This window comes from Pyxicephalus adspersus, chromosome 12, assembly GCF_032062135.1.
Source record: "Pyxicephalus adspersus chromosome 12, UCB_Pads_2.0, whole genome shotgun sequence".
NCBI classification, from domain to species: domain Eukaryota; kingdom Metazoa; phylum Chordata; class Amphibia; order Anura; family Pyxicephalidae; genus Pyxicephalus; species Pyxicephalus adspersus.
The window spans coordinates 26381978-26402477 of record NC_092869.1 but is presented as its reverse complement, the minus strand read 5'-3'; the positions used below and the strand labels follow the sequence as shown (position 1 = coordinate 26402477).

General features: G+C 36.5%; 1 protein-coding gene across 6 annotated transcripts in view; it reads right to left on the bottom strand.

The window, feature by feature from the left end:
- Positions 1–1630: 1630 nt before the first annotated feature.
- The window catches only part of NUMB (NUMB endocytic adaptor protein), a 70831-nt gene continuing 51961 nt past the window's right edge, over positions 1631–20500 (bottom strand). For 4 of the 6 annotated variants that reach the window (XM_072427584.1, XM_072427588.1, XM_072427589.1 and 1 more), the window contains 8 exons: positions 13564–13596; positions 10308–10382; positions 9739–9879; positions 8655–8859; positions 8196–8540; positions 7063–7203; positions 5292–5459; positions 1631–3996 (listed from right to left, as the gene is read on the bottom strand). In XM_072427584.1, coding sequence (XP_072283685.1) covers positions 3266–3996; positions 5292–5459; positions 7063–7203; positions 8196–8540; positions 8655–8859; positions 9739–9879; positions 10308–10382; positions 13564–13596 — 1839 coding nt within the window. In that variant the 3' untranslated portion in view covers positions 1631–3265. The remainder of the gene's footprint in view (positions 3997–5291; positions 5460–7062; positions 7204–8195; positions 8541–8654; positions 8860–9738; positions 9880–10307; positions 10383–13563; positions 13597–20500) is intronic. The other 2 variants (XM_072427586.1, XM_072427587.1) reach the window with 2 other exon arrangements.

Sequence of the window (20500 nt, the reverse complement as noted above, 5' to 3'; positions counted from 1 at the left end):
TTAATAAAAGACTTGTATTAAAAGAGGAAAAGATTGCAGAGATGGAGACATAATCCTGCACAAAGCATTGGTCAGACCACATCTGCAATATGCAGTCCAGTTTTGGGCTACAGTTCACAAAAAGGACATTGTGGAATTGGAGAGTGTGCAGAGACGAGCAACTAAACTAATAAAAAGAAGGGAGGAGCTCAGCTATGAGGAGAGATTAACTGAACTGAATCTATTTTCCCTTGAGAAAAGACGTTTAAGGGGGGATATGATCACCCTGTATAAATATATAAACGGTCCATATAGAGAACTCTCTTCCCAATTATTCACCTTGAGATCATTACAAAGAACAAGAGGGCACTCTGCGTCTGGAGGAAAAGAAGTTTAAGCTCCAGGTAAGGAAAGGATTCTTCACTCCAAGGTCTGTGAAAATGTGGAATCGGCTCCCTCAGGAAGTAGTTTTAGCAACTACTATAGATTGCTTTTAGGAAAAAGCTGGATGTTTTTCTAGAAGCACAGAATATAACTGGATATTAAGACTTAAAAATTAAAAATACCAGTGACTGTTGATCCAGGGAACATCCCATTGCCTCAGAATCAGGAAGGAATTTTTTTTACCATTGGAGCAAATTGTACCAGGGTTTTTTTTTTTGCCTTCCTTTGGACTATGTCCATGGTGTTTTATATCTGGGATATGTTTATTTCCCTTTGTGATTGAACTTGATGGACTTTTTTCTTTCAACCTAAAGTACTATGTAACTGTAAAATAAAAAGGTATGTGGATGTAATTTTAAAGTACTTGGGAGTTTTGTTTTGGACTAGCTGGAGTTTAGATGCAACTTGTACCTGGTTTAAAGATGTTTTGCCATTTCTCCCGGTTGGAAGTAGATTTTGCTAGTCCCCCACAACTTTTTTATTGTTTTGCTTGTTTTCTTTTCAACTCGTCTACCTCCCGTTTATTGTCAATGATTAAAAATTGTAATGGAAAGAAAGGGAACACATTTCAAAAACGTTTCTCATGACAAGGTCAAACTGAATTCTGCATAGATTATAGGCATTCTGAGCAACGGATATACATCTTTCAGTTGGTACTAGATTTTCTAATGATCATGCTAGATTTAGATGTGATCATGCTCCCTCCTCTTTGTTTGTATGTTCTTTTCTGCCGGTCTTCCCCTCATATTAAAATCATTAAAATGTGTGCGTTAAAAACAGAAACACGAAAGGAAACCGAACAGACTGCAGTCTATATGTGCATACTGAGTGTCTATCATTCTAAAATGAGCAGATTATGTGTATTCCACTGAAAAGGTCTGAGTGGATATTGGAGGTATGGCACACGTTCCTCCTTCGGAACTTGAACAAATTTGTTGTCAACGTTCTTTACTTTTCTTTAAATAATGTTTAAAAAATTAAAGAAAACGTCAATGTTGAGATCTCTCACACTCAGTCAGGGAGGAGACATAGATTTATTACATAACTGCAGCAGAGAAAAGTCTGGTCGCCAGTTTGGCTGTGCAACTCCCAGGACCTATTGAGCAAAAATAAAAATGCGTGGACAGGAAGAAAAATATTTCTCCCATATTTGCATTGCTAGAAAAAAATCCCAAGAAATCCAGACATAGAATTTAAGAGAAAGTAATATTTTTCCACCACCAATGTTTATTTCTGTTAAAGTAAATCTGTACATCTATACACATATGACTAAGACCGACGCAGATAAAGATGATTTTCTGCGAACTGAGGTATAGCACAAAGCAATGAACAAAAAAGAAAAGGAACACAGCAGGGGAGGGGGTGGCCGGGTAAAAAGGCAAAACATTACATAAAAAAGGCTTTATAGGTAGATATACTGTGCATTTTAGATCATAGTGGTATTAAAATTCTAAAGCTGTATATATTAATATATATGATAAAATATATATTAATATATATAATATATAAAACATATAAAACAAGACCAGCATTTGTCGAAAAGGAACAACATTTATACATAGGTAATACATATATATATATTTTAGGCAATATAGAATTGTGTAAAGAAAATAAAAGACAGAGGTCTGCAATGGCTTTTACACCATGCAAATACTTTTCTTTAATTTGCCTCCTCTCCGTAAGTACAACAAAGCTATTCCACTGGTCATGAATAAAGTGAATCAGTGCTTTGCTCAGCAGGGAAAAGCAACAGGTGCTTCTACTTATTTTTGCAAACTTGCTACTCTGTCTCACTGTTGGGAGTAAAGGAATCAGGTACTTACAGGTAAGGAAAGAATTTGAATCATCCCTCTCCCTCCTACATGACAGTGGTGGCGACTGGCCATTAAAGGCGCCCAACTCCATTACATGGGAGTGGGTAGAAAATACTCAGTCTTGTGTAAGCTCCAAAACATGGCAGACAGCCTACCCAGGGCTAACTCTTTCTGATTCTGACTGATGACTAGAGCAGCGTGGAGCAAAGAAACAGTGATTATAAGTTGCCAATGGAGCATTTATTAAATTGAACCTGTTGCTTTGCCTTTCCTGGGAAAAAACAGCAGTTCACTGTACTTTATGTGCTACTTACAGCTGAAGATAATATATAGCAAATTAAGGTAAAAACCACAGGCAGTCCAGTTTTCTTTGTTTTTATGTAAGAATTAGCAGCTAAATCAATTATGTACAGTTACTAGCAACTGAACTCAATATTTCATTTTAACCTTTGGCAAGATTACTTACAAACTTGTACAACCATTAATTAATCCCAAACTATTTAAAATATTTGTAATGCATAAAAATAAAGATTTTGGCTTTATTCCCTTATCTGCCAGTAGAGGGCTACAATTCGGTGCTCTGAAGTGCATTACAGCCCCAAGTACTGGGCAGACCAGAGATGAACATACCCCCACTATTAGCCCCCCATAATCTTTATATATACATATATATTCTCTTATTTTGCTGTGGAAGCTCAGGCACTGCTATACTGCTTTGCAGAGAGTCATGTCTCTTGTTCGTAGCCATGTTTCATTTCTAACAAAAAAAAAATATATATATACGACTCTGATGATTTTAACTTCATGACCACAATACAGAATCTTCTCTGACTTGCTGTGTTAGGGAAGCCTATTAATGATCTGGAGGAAGAACATTGGATTTTCCCCACAGGTATCCACTGAATACAGATTTATTGAGTACTGCAGCTTTTCATGTCCCCAGTCATTGGTCCTTTTTGATATATCCCATAAAACTTATGGCAAAATGTGTCGGAATCCTTAGCCAGTCTGATAGTTTAGCAGCTGCATTAGAGTTCTATTTCAAAAGTCTTTTGAAGATCACTGGAAAAAGGGTTTGTTGGTGATGGGTTTCCACGGGACTTTGATCTGCTTTCTAAAGCAGCCCACTGAGCTTCAAATGGGTCAACGGGTGCGGAAGATGGTGGCCCTTGTTGTTTGGCACCCAAATCCCAGCCGCTGCTCTCTACTCCGTTAAATGCCACTGACCCATTTTGTTGCTTGACAGGTGGTTTGAAGAATGGGCTGCTAGCAGAGCTGTTTGTTTCATATGTGGGGAATGTTTGCTGCTTGACCAGACCTGGTGAAGGCTTCTGTTGAAATACAGGTGGGTGACCTGCAGCTCCAAATACATTAGCAACCATTTGTGAAGGTGTGATGCCGACAACTGGAACACTGGGAGCTGTGTAGGTCATTCCATTAGCCACAGCGTATGGCTGCTGCACAGGCATGAAAGGAGGTGGTAAAGAAGGAACAATGGCAACTGGCACTGTGGGTGGAGGTATAAATGCATTTGCTGGGTAAGGCTGAGTGGGATTAGGTGCAGCAACAACAGGCTGAAGTATGGGCTGAGGCTGAAGCACAGGGACAGGTGCAGGGGCAGTAACAATAACGGGGACAGGGGACTGACGTTGCTGAGCTTTAACAGTTTTAGACACCTCTTCAAGCCAGCGGTCTGCTTCTGAAGGAGTTCGCTTATGGTTTGAATGGATGACAGCTGGGCTGGACGTGAACTCAGGTCCTGCAAAGATTACACAAAAGTGTTTAAAGCCATGTAAAAAGAGTTGAAAGGGCTGTATGTTGTCAAACATCTCACAGACTATTACTTAACTGACCTTAAGTCACACTTATACAATATATTTCTAATTCTTATGAGGCGTACATCATTCTTAAGTTTTCAGAGCTCATAGTCATGCCACGAACTGTTCTTCAAAGAAGTCACAATTCATTGTCCCCAACATAATCAAAAAGACCATTTTTGGGGAGGACAATTAGCCTGCCAAAATATTTGTTGGGATGTGGAAGAAGAAAACCATAATACCCAAAACACAAAGAGCGCATACAAACTTTAGGCAGATAGTGTCCTAGCAGAGATTTGAATTAATAAAGTATATAGCTAGATGCAACAGAAAAAAATATCTGAAGAGCATTCACATACCTGCCACTACACCTGAATTTTGTGAGGTTATGATTGAGAAAAGCACAAACATTTCTGTGTCAAAGTTTGCTGGTTCCATATTGCCTTAAGCACAGACAAACATGACCACCACCAGGAAGTGAAGGAGTAATTTTTTATCAGAATCAGACAAGATAACGTGGCATAAGTGCTTGCAGCTATAGCCATGAGCCTATAGGATTTGTTACCAGTTGGTTTAATAATATTTTTTTTTGTTTAAGGGTTCCTGGAAATGAAGTTTAGCTTACACTATATTGCTTTTAAACAATTAGAAAAGTAGCAGAAATACCACAATAATGTCGGAAAGCAGCCATCTTAATAAGATTTAAATAATAGTTTGGTACTGCTATCCCTTTGCCCTTCATCCTGATATGTGCATGCTCTTCAGAGATTGTTTTCTTGGCTCTACTCACAAACTCACCACCGCTACATTTAAAACTAAACTCCAAACAGACAAAAGATGCAGAAATTTATTTTTATTATGCAACTATTACATGAATTTGACTTTGTATTAGACTTTTTTTTATCAACAAGGAACATGTTGAATGAAGTGAAGAGAAAAAAGCACAGGAAAGTAATCTTATTAGTTTGCTGCTGTTCGGTTTCTGTCCAGTTAGCAGGCAGGAAAGGGGGGGGGGATTTATAGAGAGGACACTAGGGTGTTCCTAAACTAAGTGATGTTATCCACCTGGCTGTGCGGTCTGAAAGATGTAAAAATTTTACGATTGAAAACATCAGAAAGTCCCTTTTTAAAGGCACATTTGTACAGAAAATCTGTACACGTGTAATTGAAAGCATAATAACAGTTGAATATAGTCTCTAATGACTTATGAAATTATTACTGTATGATACAGTCTTACCTACTACTGTAGCTACAGGTGCTGCTCCTGTGCTAGTAACTTGTGAGGCAGCAGCTGTGGGAACATTTGCCCATGGATTAGTCTCACGAACTGGTGCTGCTGTGGGTGCCACAGTAACTGGTGCAGGTTTAGGAGCAGGCAACGTGAATGCGGCAGTTGTGCCATTTACTAAAACATGACAACAAGCAAGCATGTTAATTTCAGCTGGGTCATGCACATGAGTAGAGTTAGGAAAACATTAGCCACAAAGCAACATTGCAAGTAGGATCTTAGTAAAGGAAAGGTTTGAATATTAGATAAAATGCATTTTGCTCATGGAATGAAGGCACAAGAAATAAAGCATGGTTTTGCTGGAAGTATGGTTAGGTTAAACAGTTATTAAAGGTTAGTTTCTGCAGAAAGCCTTAAAATATACATTTAAAAAAAACATTTATTTATAAGTTAACTTAATAACTTTGTGCAGCTTGGTGGTGTTCCTCCCAATGGAATAAGAGGTCAGTTAGGTCTTTCCCACATTATTAGGCATTCATATAAGCAGTTTCCTAGCATTTCAGTTGCCAGCAAACAACCAAGTTCTCCCATTATCAATGAAACAAATGAATGGCTGAAAACTGCAGGCAGTTGTTTTTGCTTAGCACCAAGGAGCAACATCTCCCGGTTGCTTGCCTGCTAAAGTGCTTCTACAGACACAATAGGAATGCATTTCAAAATGTCTGCTCATCATGTTTGCAAGCCATTTTGGAGGCGTTTGTGACAAAGTACAAATACCATACTGTCACTTCCAATACCATCCTAGTTTCTGTGCAAGCTCACATTAGGCCTATTAAAACCCACAGCCAATCCTGGGTAAAAAATGTCAAAACTGCACAGCAACTTAACCAACTCACCAGTAGGACAGCTGTACAACATTAACCACCATGGCACCCATTTCTGTGATTTACTTTTCTGCTGGAGTGAAGATGAAGTCTCCACACGGGGTTAGTATATACAAATATCAAACTCTGACAAGAAAGGTAGCACATTTTCAGGCCTGGCTCATTCTGGTTTAATATGCACTATTGGTTCATTAAAATGAGCTGTATAGCAAAATATTGACTGGCAACAGCAGTACTAAGGCTATGCACACACGTCTGATGATTCTCATACGATTATCGCTTCAGGGCTAGTATCAGATAAGAATCTGACGTGCGTACAGCGCTGTTCAATGTCCTGACGAACGACAGTAATACAAGTGAAGGTGAGATACGCAACGGGGTGCCGCCCGCTCTCCCCCTTACCATCTGCATAGAGCAAAATGTAAGAACAGCACTCATTCATTCATCTTGTTGTTTGAAAGGATTATGAAAAATTCTTTCCAACAACAAAAATACAACATGTGTATGTAGCCCAAGTCAAAGTGAACATCATTTTATACATCCATAATATAAAAAAATAAATAAATACAATTTAAACAAATGCCTGTCAAAAACAGACACAAATTCCTGTACAGACTAACCCTAACAATGTGTGCTTTTTGCAGCCGACCGTTTTGTGACTCTTCACCAAAGTATATAAAGACAAAAAGAACTTATTCCACACTGCCATTAGATCAATGATAACAGAGTAATGATGATACTTCTCTTTCTAGTAGTGTAAAGGTATCTTATTCTAAAACTAGTAAGAAAACTGTATTATGGCTCTACCAAGTTGGATAAGGTATTGATAAGATCTGTGGCTATAAATATTCAGTAGTCAATTCTACCAACAGTAATGCACACTATCCAGTACTGACCTTCAAATGGTGGAGACTGTGGAGTGGTTGGTTTAGTCATAGGAGCCGATGTAAATGGGTCTTCTGTTGGACCGCTAAATGTATTGGTTATCTGGGAGCACAATGCGCTGATACTGTCAGCCTCCCCTTCCATTTCAGCAACTAGAAAATTACAAAAATTGTATAAATGATTCCCATACACAGACAATCCAAACATACTGCAGTAAAAACATCTAACGGCTAAGGTAAAATTGTAGCCACATAGAAAGTTCAGTCTACAGTCTTGGCAAGACTGTATTTGGATTATGTCAATATGGCCCCCTGAATTAAGATTGGTAAATACTCTGAATAAAACATAGAGAAGATGGAAATTACTGTGACAGTGTGACAGAGGGGACTACAATACAATGTGGCACTGAAAATATGCTTCATGTTGCAAATCAGAATTTACACATCTTTAGACTAAACTTTAGAAATATTAGTTTTAAGAGAAGTAAAGTCTACCAAACAGGAATTGGCTGGTGTATTTCTCTAATAATTGCCTAGACAAAAAGAACAGTTTGTTTTCAGGAATGTTTATGAGGCCAACATTTTTAAAGTAATGTAAAGTAAATGAATATATTTATTCTTTCTTATACATATTATATTCAGGTTTAAAACAACATGTTTGATACACAAAAAATTGGATGTAATATTTTACATGTTTACTATGTAGCCAGCAGGGAGAGCTCTTGCCTCCTTGTTTTTAAAAGTCTTCTGGTTTCTCATAATCTCCATATTAACAGAGCTAATAAACTCAAGATGAAGTATACACACAGGTAAAACATTTAGTTTTAACTTCAACAGCCTTTCCTCCCCTTCCACTGCACAACTTATAAACCCTACCACCCTACAAATTATCAACTAGAAACTTTGTTGGCAGGAAAAAATGTAAACTTTGGTTCCCAACGGTTATTTTCAATTTTTTTTTTATTTTTTATTGATTTGTATCAAATGTAAAGGTGAGCAAAATGAATGATGTGAACATATGTTTTTCTTCTACAGGTGGGTAGGTAGGTGCAGCTTTTCAGAACAAGCTTAATACCTAATTTATTCCTATTGGAGTAGTATATTATTTAGATGAAATATATAGGAAGATAACTTAATTGCCTTACCTGGGTTGGTGATTTGGAAATCTGTCTTTCTCTGTACAGTTGAGGGTAACTCATTGATTCGCAGAGAAAGCTGTCGTTTGAATGGGGACATTTTCTGGCTGAGGGCAGGGAATCCCCTGAACGAGCCTTGCCTGGCTAATTGTTCAACAGGGGCATGTCTGCGTGGAATAGCATGGGGGTTATTAAGGTCTTTGCTTTCCTGGTATACTTGGACCTCTGATGTTGGTGATGTTTGCAGAACTGGAGCAGGGGGTAAGGTCACAACAGCAGCAGCAGTAGTAGTAGCAGTAGTACTAGTAGCAGCAACAGTAGCTGATGTCACTGTTTTTGATTCAGCATCCACACCTAAATGTGAACATATATTTAGGTTATTATTTGAAAATGAAATGTCATTCATTCATTTAATTACAATTTTAAACTTAAGTAATATAGGAAAAGAAAATGCTTAGAGTGTAGTACCTTTCTTAGAATCCTGAATCTGTTTCATGATCTCCTCCCTCTCTGCCTGTTCTGTGGCAGTGGTAACTCTAAATGAGCCTTCCCGGGTAAAGGTGGTCCTGCTGGCATCAAATGTAGCAGTCACACCGCATTCTTTCTCACGTTTTTGTTTTCTCTCCAGACAAGCAGCAAAGGCACATCCAACAGCATGGCTTAATCTTTCCCCCTGGATAAATAAGAAAAACAGTTAAATGGGACACACAATACGCAACAAATTTGACATGGAAAAGGGGTTGGATGTCAGATACATGAACATGTAAATATAGATTCTGGTCAAGTTTCAAGGACGAGACTCAGCTTTCTTTATGATAAAATTTTTTTGTGATAGGATATATATATATATATATATATATATATATATATATATATATATATATATATATATATATATATATATATATATATATATATATAGTCATTGTTTGCATTTTTACATTTTGCTTTATTTGTGTGTTTTACAAAATTTTAATCTAGAGATTTCATTGAAAAAAGGAAAATGTATTTTCCTTAGTAGTTCCTGAAGCAATTGTGGCATTTTTTAAATTTTTTTTTTAATTACAGTGACAAGAAGTAGGAATTAAAATTTATGTCAGGTATTTATGTCAAGTATTTATCTCTGCGACCCAATAAATCATTTGTTTTCTACTTCCTGTTCATGTGATTTATGCCAATACACAAGCTTCATATATATAGTCATTGTCTGCATTTAGAAAACACAGACTCCTTTTTATGTAAATTTCTCTCTACTTCAGTGGCTCTATACATATAGATATGCATATAATAAACATAATCTAATCAAAATTCCAAATTGACAAACTGTAGGGAGACTATTTGTTCAAAAACAATTTGGCAGATTTATGATATCTCAGAAATTAGGTCTCTGCTGAAGATGTTTGCAAATCCAGTATACTGATATTCCTAGGTGTCTCTGGTTTAAACATATCCTATTTTCTATGATTATTTTATAACTTTAAAATTCACTTATGGAGCTTTTAGTATAAAACACAGAACTGGAACTAAGGCAAAAAGTCTCCTAAATACTGACCGTGTCCTTTACAGCCATGAAACAGTGGCAAATCCATCTCCTTGTTGTCCCATCACGACATATATAAGAGAATGCTCTGTCGAAATTCCTGTCTGGTGCACAGAATGACACTTTTTCTATTGTTTGGTCTACTAAAAGATCCTATGTGAGGAAACAGAACAGTAGGTTACCAACTAAAAGTTATAGGCAAGGTTTTTGTTTTGTATAGATTGGGGAAGGGGTAATTAGAAAAAAAAATTACAAAAGTAAAATGACGCTTCTGCTTCGTGAGCTCCAATTGAAGGTATAAAGCATCCACTGGTTTTATTACAAGTTGGTTTTCCTTACTAACACGCCCCAAATGTATTTAGTTTCATCATTAGCATCAGATAGAAAGACAACAATTAGTTTATCTACAGACTACTACTTCTCGGCTCCTGAATTCGGTTTACTTTTTTTCATTTTTTAAAAGGCAAATTTTTAAGAGGCAAAAGCCTCCTCTATCAAAACAGTTTTGTCAGTAACAAGAAAAACTTCCTTACAAAATCAATACACATTATGGATGTGAAATAGTCAAGAAAGCGTACAACCTTTGTCTTCTCGTCCACAACTCTGAGTCCGTCAGCTGAAACCCACAACACGGCCTTGATTGCTTTCTTGCCCGTCTTTAAGGAAGGAAAATAAAAAGTTACAATTTGGCATTTAAAAAGTGTTTGTCCACCAACCTAAAATGAAAGCGGATCAAATCTAAAGTATATGGGAAGCCAACGATTGCTAACCCAAGATCCATGCCAAGTCACTCACCAAAGCAGAAGGGGGGTCAGAGAAGCACTGTAAAGAAAGGGTGGGCAGCATCCCAAAGGGAAGTATTTAGAATAACACTACTGCAAACGTTATTTGGGATGGAAAGAATTCTGCATCAAAATTCTTTACCTGGACTGAAGAATCTACCGAAAACCAAGGAAATTGTCACACATATGTAAAGAGTTACTCCACTGGTATGTTTATTAGTAAACTTGTAACAAATTAGTAAATGGCATTTAGGCACCCCAGGTTCAGCAAAACTTGCATAGTTCCAGGTTGTTTCTTAGCAGTTTTGTTTGAGAATTAAAATTATGTATATTTGATTAACAATTGTTGCACAAACTTCCCCAATACTCTCCAAGTTCTATCACACTTCTAATCCCCATCTTTGGCTTCACAGGTTATTGAGTTTTGGAAATATATGTAGTTTTCTCTAGGGATACCAATGTCATGCAAAATGTCTGAGACTGGAAATGTATAGGGGTTACAGCAGTGAAGCACTTATTTTGCAACCTCCAACCTAATAAAAGGAACTACCTTAACATTTACTTTTCACAAATAAATGAAAAGTAACTTCCTAGAGTGAACCTAACTTTTCCTGCTAACCATACTACATAAAAAAAAAATAATCATGATATAGCTTGGACACCTTTCTTTACCTGAAAATACCTAGAATATTTATTCAAGCCTAGACCCAACATTGTTTCAGGCATAGGCTACATAGAGAGCCTAAAGCTACGTACACACTTCCAATTATTATCGTTGGAAAACGAACGACGAACGATCCTGCACGATATCTACGAACGATCGTATAGCACCGATCCTGCACATAGAGATAACGACACGATCGTTCGTAGATATTGTACACACAATAGATACGATCGTTTGAGCGATAGAGGAACTATGTGCACGATAGGAAAGTGAACGAACGTTCGTTCATTACGCATGCACAGACCATGGACGATCAACGAACGATCGTACACACGAACGATGTCCAACGATCGTCGTCCAATCCGATCCGCCGGTCCGGTCGTTCGTTCGTTTCCAACGACTTTCCTCGTTCGTCGGTTACTTTTTTTACGAACGATTTTTGCCCAATCGATCGTTCGTTCGTTTTGAACGATAAAAATTGGAAGTGTGTACGCACCTTAACCTTTCTTCATGCCTTTTCACTTCTATCACTAAGTAAACACAACTATGAAATGTCAGAACATGGGTGATCAGTAGAAGTTACAAGAACAGTTGGTTCAAACAAAAAGTCTTCAAACTTAAAATTTCTGCTTGCTAAGGTATTCATTGTTTTAGCTAGTTTAGAAGGGGTCTAGGAACAGCTCATCTCTGCAACTCAGGCCCACAAAGCTAAACCATCTACTGGTCAGCAATAACAATTTGAAAACAAGTGAATTAGGCATTTAAACAAAAGTAGCTTCGATGTGGAACTACGGAGAGATTGTGGTAATTGCTATTACCGAACTTGTTGTAAACAATGTAGTCGTTATGTGGTTCATCCAAATGCAACCACGTTTTAAAAGAGGCTTGCTGCGGTTTGGAATTGAGCCGTCTTCCACTGCAGATGCATCCAATAAATAGTTTTCAACTGCTCCCATTAATGGCAGGTCTCAATTGGCCCTAAAGTTAAAGCGGCACTTTGCAACTTTGCGTAGGATATATCACATTTGTCTAATGCTAAATAAAAATGGGCTGCTGAGTAATGGACAACCAAAGTTACTTTGCATCAAAGTGGATTATTTACTACTATACAAAACAACCCAAAGAAAAGAAAAAATGCCTAAATTAAATATCACCAAGAGTAGCGTGTTAACATTAATTTTAAAAGTCAAATTCAGCCATAGCTTTTTGAACAAAGCCGGACAGGGATGTAACTCCTTGTCAGAATTTACTGTCCTCTGTGACACCATCGGATAGATTTTTTTTCTCACTTCAGGACAGGAGCCGATTAGAAATCTCCTTAGTGGAGATACAAAACTTTAATAACTTTTTCAGTAAAATTTGAAAAGCATTACACCCTCTGACAGATTATTACTACATTTCTACCTTCCTGTTCCACAGTCTGTGGCTTCCTGTTATTTTTAGTCTCATGGTCAGCTGTTCAATGCACAGGAAATGAGTTTTCTTCTTTTTAACAGGGGCAGTGACTGCAATAAAAATGTATAATAACTATAAAATTAACAGAAAGATTTACTATTCTGAAATGTATTCATAAATTTGGCTTAATTTGAGATTTAAAGATTTGATCCTCAAATGGTTGGAGTTATCTCATTGTTCAGAATCCATCTTTCTTGCATTCTGGCCTCTAAATCTGAATTTTTACCAAAATGTGTTATTTACTGTTTTGCCAATAATGGTGCCTGGTGACTATTAGTGCTGTGCTAGTAAGTGTTAAGGTCAATGGACAATAAAAAGCGTTTTTCAAAACGTTGAAATCAAGTTGTAACCATTTTTTTTTACGCTAATCTTTGTCAGTGATGCCTAGATGCCATTTTTACAGTAAACTCAACCATCACCAAAGTGTTTTGACATCAGTTATAGTAAATTGCCCATCATTGTAATTCCTGCTTATATTCCTCCCAAACCCATGAATTATTAAAATTTTAAAAATAAAAACATTTGATGCACACATTATATCAACAAAATATTCAGGTTACCTCATCATTTCAAGTGTGAATGATCAGTTAATACATTACAGCAGTAAAGAAAAGAAAATTGTGTGAGATATTTAGGTCTTGTATTTTAATTGGTTTGTGTTTATCATTCAAATGTCCCTATTTAAAGGCAGCGGGGACATAAGAGTAATAAACTATCAAAATGTGCAACCAGACAGAACTACGAAATTAGGTCTGAGTAGCTCAAAAAACGAAACAAAACAAACAAAAAAACAAACAAACAAAAACTAGAATTTTGTATTGCGCCACTGTTAATTTGAACATTTCTTGAGCAGGAATAACAAAGCCGTGGCAAATTAGATTTGTATACCAGTGTGTAACTCCTTATATATTTAATCACAAATGGCATTGAACTTACTTTTGAAAAGAAGCCTTTGAAGAATTTCCTTTCCTGGAGGAACAGGGGAGGGGACAAGTCGAGCACTATTATTGCTGGAAGCTATAAATCTCCCAAGGTTTTAAATCAACATGCATCAAACACGGCAGGAAGCATTAGTAAATGCCAAAGAGGACCAAGCAAATGACATCACTCCTTATGCCCATGCACAGGAAATAAAGGGTTAAGCAGGAGCTGGAGTCAGGTAAAAGGTGCCAGGAAAAAAGTAGTAAGTGGTCATCCTTCCATTTCCCATGCAAAAAAACTAATGCTTAATCTGTAAACTTCCCTTTTTAATTAGCAACTTGGCACTTTAGATAAACATTTTTTGTCAATTATATTTAAAAAAAAGAAAAAAAAAAAAGTGTCAGAACTGATACATTATTTGTTTTTGTTCATTATTACATTTATTACCCATAGATAATTATACCCTATTGTACACTACTTTCTTTGGAACCTTAAAGTGTACCTGAACTTTGGCGGTCTTAAATAAAAAGTATTTCATGTGCCTCTCTGAAGTACGGATGGCTGCATACCATATATACCCAAGTATAACCTGACTTTTCAGCACCCAAAACATGCTGAAAAAAATTCACCCTCAAATTATACTCCAGTCAGGTGCATGGGTCCCTCCAGAAAAGCACCCTCTGCCAGCCGATTCCTACTTCTGCCCCCGCAAACCCCTGCTCTGTGGTTGGCAAACTTCGGCCTTTAGGCCAGATAAAGCCTAGCCAGTAGTCTGTTCCGGCCTAACGCCCCCTAGTTTTTTTTATTGGTCGATCCGGCCTAATCCCGGCCAGCAGGGGTCGGCAACTCAGGGCTACTGAGCCGCATGCAGCTTTTGAGGCTCCTTGTTGTGGCTCCCTTCCCTATTTACAGTGGCCGGCATTAACACTTCCGCTGCTGGGGTATGGGGACACTTCCTCTCCTCCGTATACATTGCGGAGGAAAAGGATTTCCCTTCAGGGGTGTTCCTGGTGGGGGGCTGAGCCATCAGCGAAGGACTCGAGAGAGTCTCTCGCTGATAGGAGTCCCATGCCCAACATTTTCCCGGGTGCTTACAACTAAAAAAATAAAAAAAAAATAAAAAAAAAAATTAAGTAAGTGAACCTTACTTGTAGAAGTGAAACTCAATTTTCCTGTTTTCCAAGGTAAAAATAGGTACCTTGGCTTATACTCGGATGGACTTCTATTCGAGTATATACAGTACTTTTACTTTCTTTGTGATGCCCCATTCCAGGTATATTCCCACTTCCTTCTTGTAAGTTAATGCCAGTCTATGGACAGGAAGTTGAAATATCCAACAAAATGGGACTTTACAGAAACAAAAGGCATATAAGCTAACTATGCATCAGAGAAGAAACTAAAAATGCCTTAGGGATTACATTATACAAATCTATTAATTTGCTGACACAATTTACATAACCGTGTGATAGAAATGACCATACTGTGCAAACCATACACATGGTGACCCATAGCATCCACACATTAGGTTCGGTTAGTTTTACAGAATTACCTATATAATGACTGGGCATCAGCTACAAGCCACCACACAAGTGTGAATGTTGCATCAAAAGGTTTAAGAAAAAAAAAATTGTGCCAAGTTGCCAGTTGAAAAGATAAACAACCAGTTGTTTTAACTAATAAACCACTAAACAAGGCAGCAGAAGGTATACGAGGCAAATATGCCTAACACTGGGTACTAATAGCATTTCCTTCTAATCTGACAGATTTAGTACCATTATGAACTTTTTTTTATCATAATTAATAAAGGCATTTACAGTACTAAGGTACATTACAAGCCAGGTAAAAAAAATGGCTACCACTGCCAACCTCTTTCTGAAAAACCCGGCTGCCACCCCATGTGGTTTTGCTTATTGACCTGGAAAACATGCAGCAAATGAGGTCAGAGAGAGGTTTAAGCTGCATTTTCATGAAGTATCTGCAGATGTTGCATTCATTCGACAAATGCTTACCACTAGGGAAAGCAAGAGCTAGGTGGTGGAGCTGCCGCCCGCTAGCTGTTCTGCAGATGCTCCATGTAAACAAAACCTAAATAATCATAGCCTTCCTACTTGCCCTATTATCAGTGACCCATATTTTTAAAGCCAGAAGATCAGAATATCACTGTCAGAATAGTAGAGTAGAATTTTTAGTCATTCAGAAATAGCAAACTTATGTATTTAGGTACAGGTCTCATTTAGTTGAAAATAAATAATAAAATGGTTACTTCCAAATGTTTTTTTTTTTTTTTTTTTTTTATAACCAGAGAGTTTCTGTAGTGGGATTGTGTGCACTGAACTATTGAAAAGCAGCCACTTCCAACTAAGCTGTTCTGAAACGTAAACTCCCCTGTTGCACTTGTGCATTCATGCACACATGAGAGACAATATACTTTGTGCTGACAATCAAGCACCTGTACTACTCGAAGTCGAAGTGCTGGCAATAACAAAAGCACTGTCTTGCAGGTCCATTTTGTGCTCATTGTTATGCGATATTGGAGAGGCCTGTAAAGAATTATTACTGTACTGCCTCATTTTTCAATAGACTTTCCAACTTTGTCTTAAAAGAATAAAAAGGATATCAAAGGACTATATTTGTAAACATTAGTTTTCATACTTAATTACATACTGCATAAAAAGTGGGCAAATCAGTTTTCATTGAACAGATTCTACCAACAAACTAATGGTTGATAAGGACTGCCGAAGTAAAGTTGTTTACTTTAGTCATATGATTTGCATTTGAAGTTAATAATGCTTCCATCTTTTATGGCATTTAAATCATACAGTGCAGCCTTTATTCTCCGACAAATAGAAATTGCAAGAGAAAATACACGCAAGAATAGAGCAAAGAGACATGATGATGCCTAAAATCTCTGCCAAAAAAGTGAGAATTTCAATCTCATGGTGTGTATTTATTTGTACAGAATATCATTTTGTGCATATACAACAATGTCAAATTAGAGAATAATGATACAGATATAGACCACTTCCATTATTTTATCATTACATCGGAGATGGCAATAATATTCATGACTAAAAGTTCTCTAATGAGAGTAATACAATGTTTTGTTGCTTTTATGATGACCATCTCTCTGACTGGAAAGCTTTGAGCCAAAACAAGAATGTATACTAAAAAAAAAAATATATATGTTCGAGTGTGGTACCTGAGGGACAGGTTAGCAAGAAGGCAAGTCTACAGATCAGGGCATTTTTGTAGATATTCTCACCAATGCTGTATTACATACCACTATTCCAAAAACCATCTGGATAAACATTTCATTTGTAGTATATCTAGGTTTAAAGAAATCCCATGGAATTCCTTGCAACACATATACACACACATGCATTCATTAAGCAGCAGTTGCAACAGGTCAAAGCAAAGTACCCAAGCTTTTTTGTTTAATGCCTCATCCACAGTGGGTCTGCTTGCCTACACCTTTAAAATTACAAAAAGCTGCAGCTTTAATTGAATATAGCATTCAAAATGGACTTCTAGGAAAACTTCCTAACAATACCTTTTTATACACCAAGCTTCGTAGATGCAAAAGACTGCACAAAGGCTACGAAGTGCATTTGTAAATATTTCTCCTGCATTACAGGTAAAGGAATAAGCTTTCCAAATGAATGGGAACAGGTTAACTTTGCTCTTGTCACCATATTTAATTTTGACCAGGGTGAGGCTTTTATTTATATATATATATATATAAAAAACAAAAAAAAAAACAAAAGAAACAAAAAAACTCTCAGGCCCTTGCTTAGAGTAAATGGAGCACAATTATAAATTCAAAAGCAGTTGCATATCAGGAAATTATCTTACTTACAATGATTCTCATCATCATAAAAGGTGTTGAAAGCGTAATTCTCTCTACATGTGATTTTATGAAATGGAAATCCACTTGGAGTGTTAAATATAAATGTGGATATGATGAATAGACAGATGATTAGGTATCACAGCTATTTTATTAAACCAAACCTCTGGCCTAAAAGCATGGAGGTGAGAAAAAAAAGAAAAAAAAAAATAATTGTATTTTATATATATATATATATATATATATATATAAAATATTTCCACTTAATTTAAAAATTTTTTTTTTTTTTTTTTTTTTTTTTTTTTTTAAAGATTTTTTTTTATGTTTTATAAAAAAAAAAAAAATTATTAAATTTATAAAATTTTGACATATTTCGGTGAATTATAAGTAATTATTGAGTAATTCAGTGAATTATAGCCTACAATCTAAAATAAATTTCCATGCAAAAAATGTAACACTTTTTGCATGGAAGTTTGGAAAGAATTAGAATACCCGGCATTCGCGTACGCGTCCCTCGGCGATTCCTGATGATGTCCATGCATGCGCCCGTCGATGGGGGTCGTAGAGGGAAATTCAAATATTTTGTATTGGATTCAATACAAAGTTCTGTATCCAGTCCAATACAAAATATATTTATGTGGTTTTGTCTATATGTATGTGACGTTGGACACTAGGGAGGTGTTTTAGAAAAATATATTATTATACAGTACACCGAATTATCACATTTTCAGTATTTTTTATTTATTTATGTATTCTTGTTTAAGCTGATTGTTGTGTATTTTAATTTTATTAAAAGTATTTTTTATTACATGATTGTGTGTTTCAAACATTTTTTATATTCATGATATCTACTAGAACCCTGTTCGGACATATTTCTGTAAGTTACAGGTCTACAATTTAAAAAAAAAAAAAAAATTCATTAAAACCTGTAATGCTTTTGGTACAGAAATCTAGACCTCAGTGTAACAATGGAAGCTATTAACCTTGCATTTATGAAAGCAAAGGGACATGGATTAGGCAATGTTGTCCACTCAACATAGAAGCGAATAAAAAAAGTTCAGATAGAGGCCGGAGTCTGCTCAGCTCTGTATTTTTATTAATGTTGGCTGTGTCCTTTTTTCAGTTAGTAGGTGGATTCTAGAATGATGAAGTCAATGGAAACGTTAGAAAACTGCAGATTTGTCACTCGGTTTTTAGAAACGGTTTTCCTATCTTTGACAATTAAACAGAATATTGCAAGAATGGCTGCTACTGGGCATTAGGAACACTAAATAATGCAAATAGGAGGAATTTACAGTTATCATCTAGGAAAAAGGATTGTAGTGGTAATGTTTTTTTTTTTTTTTTGCCCAACAACAAAAAAAAAAAAGAAACGCTGTTTAAAACACACTGAGTTTTTAAGCACAAGCCACAACAAAACAAAACTTGCTGTGTCCCTGCTGTGTTCCAAATCCTGCCAAGGAACAGGGGAAGCAGCAGCAAAGGTTTTTGACTGAGGAACAGTCTGTGTTTTCCTCTAAGTAACCAATCATTGTGTGCCTGCTGTGTTCCAAATCCTGCCAGGCAACTGGGGAAAAATAAGCAGAATAGTTACCGGGAGCAAACAGTCAGACGCTTTAGGGGCGAAGCCCAATATCATATATGCCTTTAACGGTCATTTGTGGACACAACTCCCCCCAATGTGTATTCCATTATCCAATTCTGTTCTCTCAACTATTGTCAAGTAGCTGCCAAGTGGGTGGGTACCAACATAATTGTCTTGTCATTGGAGTGCATATGAAATATAGCAATTACAACAAAATATAAATCAGTCTTTCTAAAATGTAGGATATGCACATGGTTTATTCAATCATAAATCTCTAAAATATGGGAACTATTCCTCACTTCAGGGCAGAGGGTAAGACAAATGCAATGTATGCAAATTATTCCTATATGTCCAATTAGCCACACCAACATCTGGAACTGCTGGTGTATAGTGCAAATAAAGGCTTTTTTTATTTTATTTTTTTTTTTTAAGAGACATTTTTCACAAACTGCACACGGTCATTTCATGTTTTTAGCCATCCAATGCAGTGGATGGAAACCACGACTTCTTTGAAGTAGGTTTTGCATCCTAACAAGACAGCAAACTAAGCAGGATATATAGATTATATATATATATATATATATATATATATATATATATATAAGTATTGAAAAAAATATATTTTAAATTGGTGTATTCAGTTGCCTGATTTACAAGAGCAAAGTAGTTGTTTAAAGAATACAGAACACAAAAACCCACTGCGGTAGTCAAAGCTCAAAACCGTACAGTTTTGCCCAAGTAACCATGCTAGGTTAGGAAGAATATTTCGATGAATAGTTTAGGATCCAGCACTTACAATATATACTGCATGCACAAAAAATATAATGTAAGTATGTCATGTATCACTATGAGGTGACATCTTATGGGAAAGGACATGCCTTCTGCTGCCAAGTTCAACAACTCTCCACACTACTCCACAAAGTTAGCCCTGAAGCTAGCAGACGCTAAGGACATTTCACCACATCTTCCTAATTTCAGGGTGACAGTTAATCGTTAATATTACTTCAAAAGCTGCACGTGTTAAGGACAAAGTCACTTCAACACAACTTTAGAACAGTTAAAAGAAGGGGAAAAAAAACAAAGGAAAACAGCAGACATGCAAGTTTGATTATCTTAAGAAGAACTATACTGGTTAAACAGGTTTAATTTGTAAATACATATTTAGGAGAAAGTAAATAATAAATTATGAGTCTTTATTTAACCTGCTAAAAACAAAAAAAGCATTAAACATGTCATACACGTTATAAACACAAAGGCATGTACATTGAGGAGGAATTGCACAAGGCGAGATTTAGAACCTTTGTACATTCCAGCATCATACATTGGAGAGGACCTGATAATATTATGCATGGATGACTCACACATACCATCTGCACTTTGCCTTCTGTCTTAATAAATCCCTGTCCTTTTCATTCTGCTTTTAGAGGCTGACTCAGTAGTTAGGGAGAACCTGTCAGCTGCATCTATATTAGCCTTTTCATTTCTGCTATACAACATCCAATAGTTGCTAAACAGATACTGTA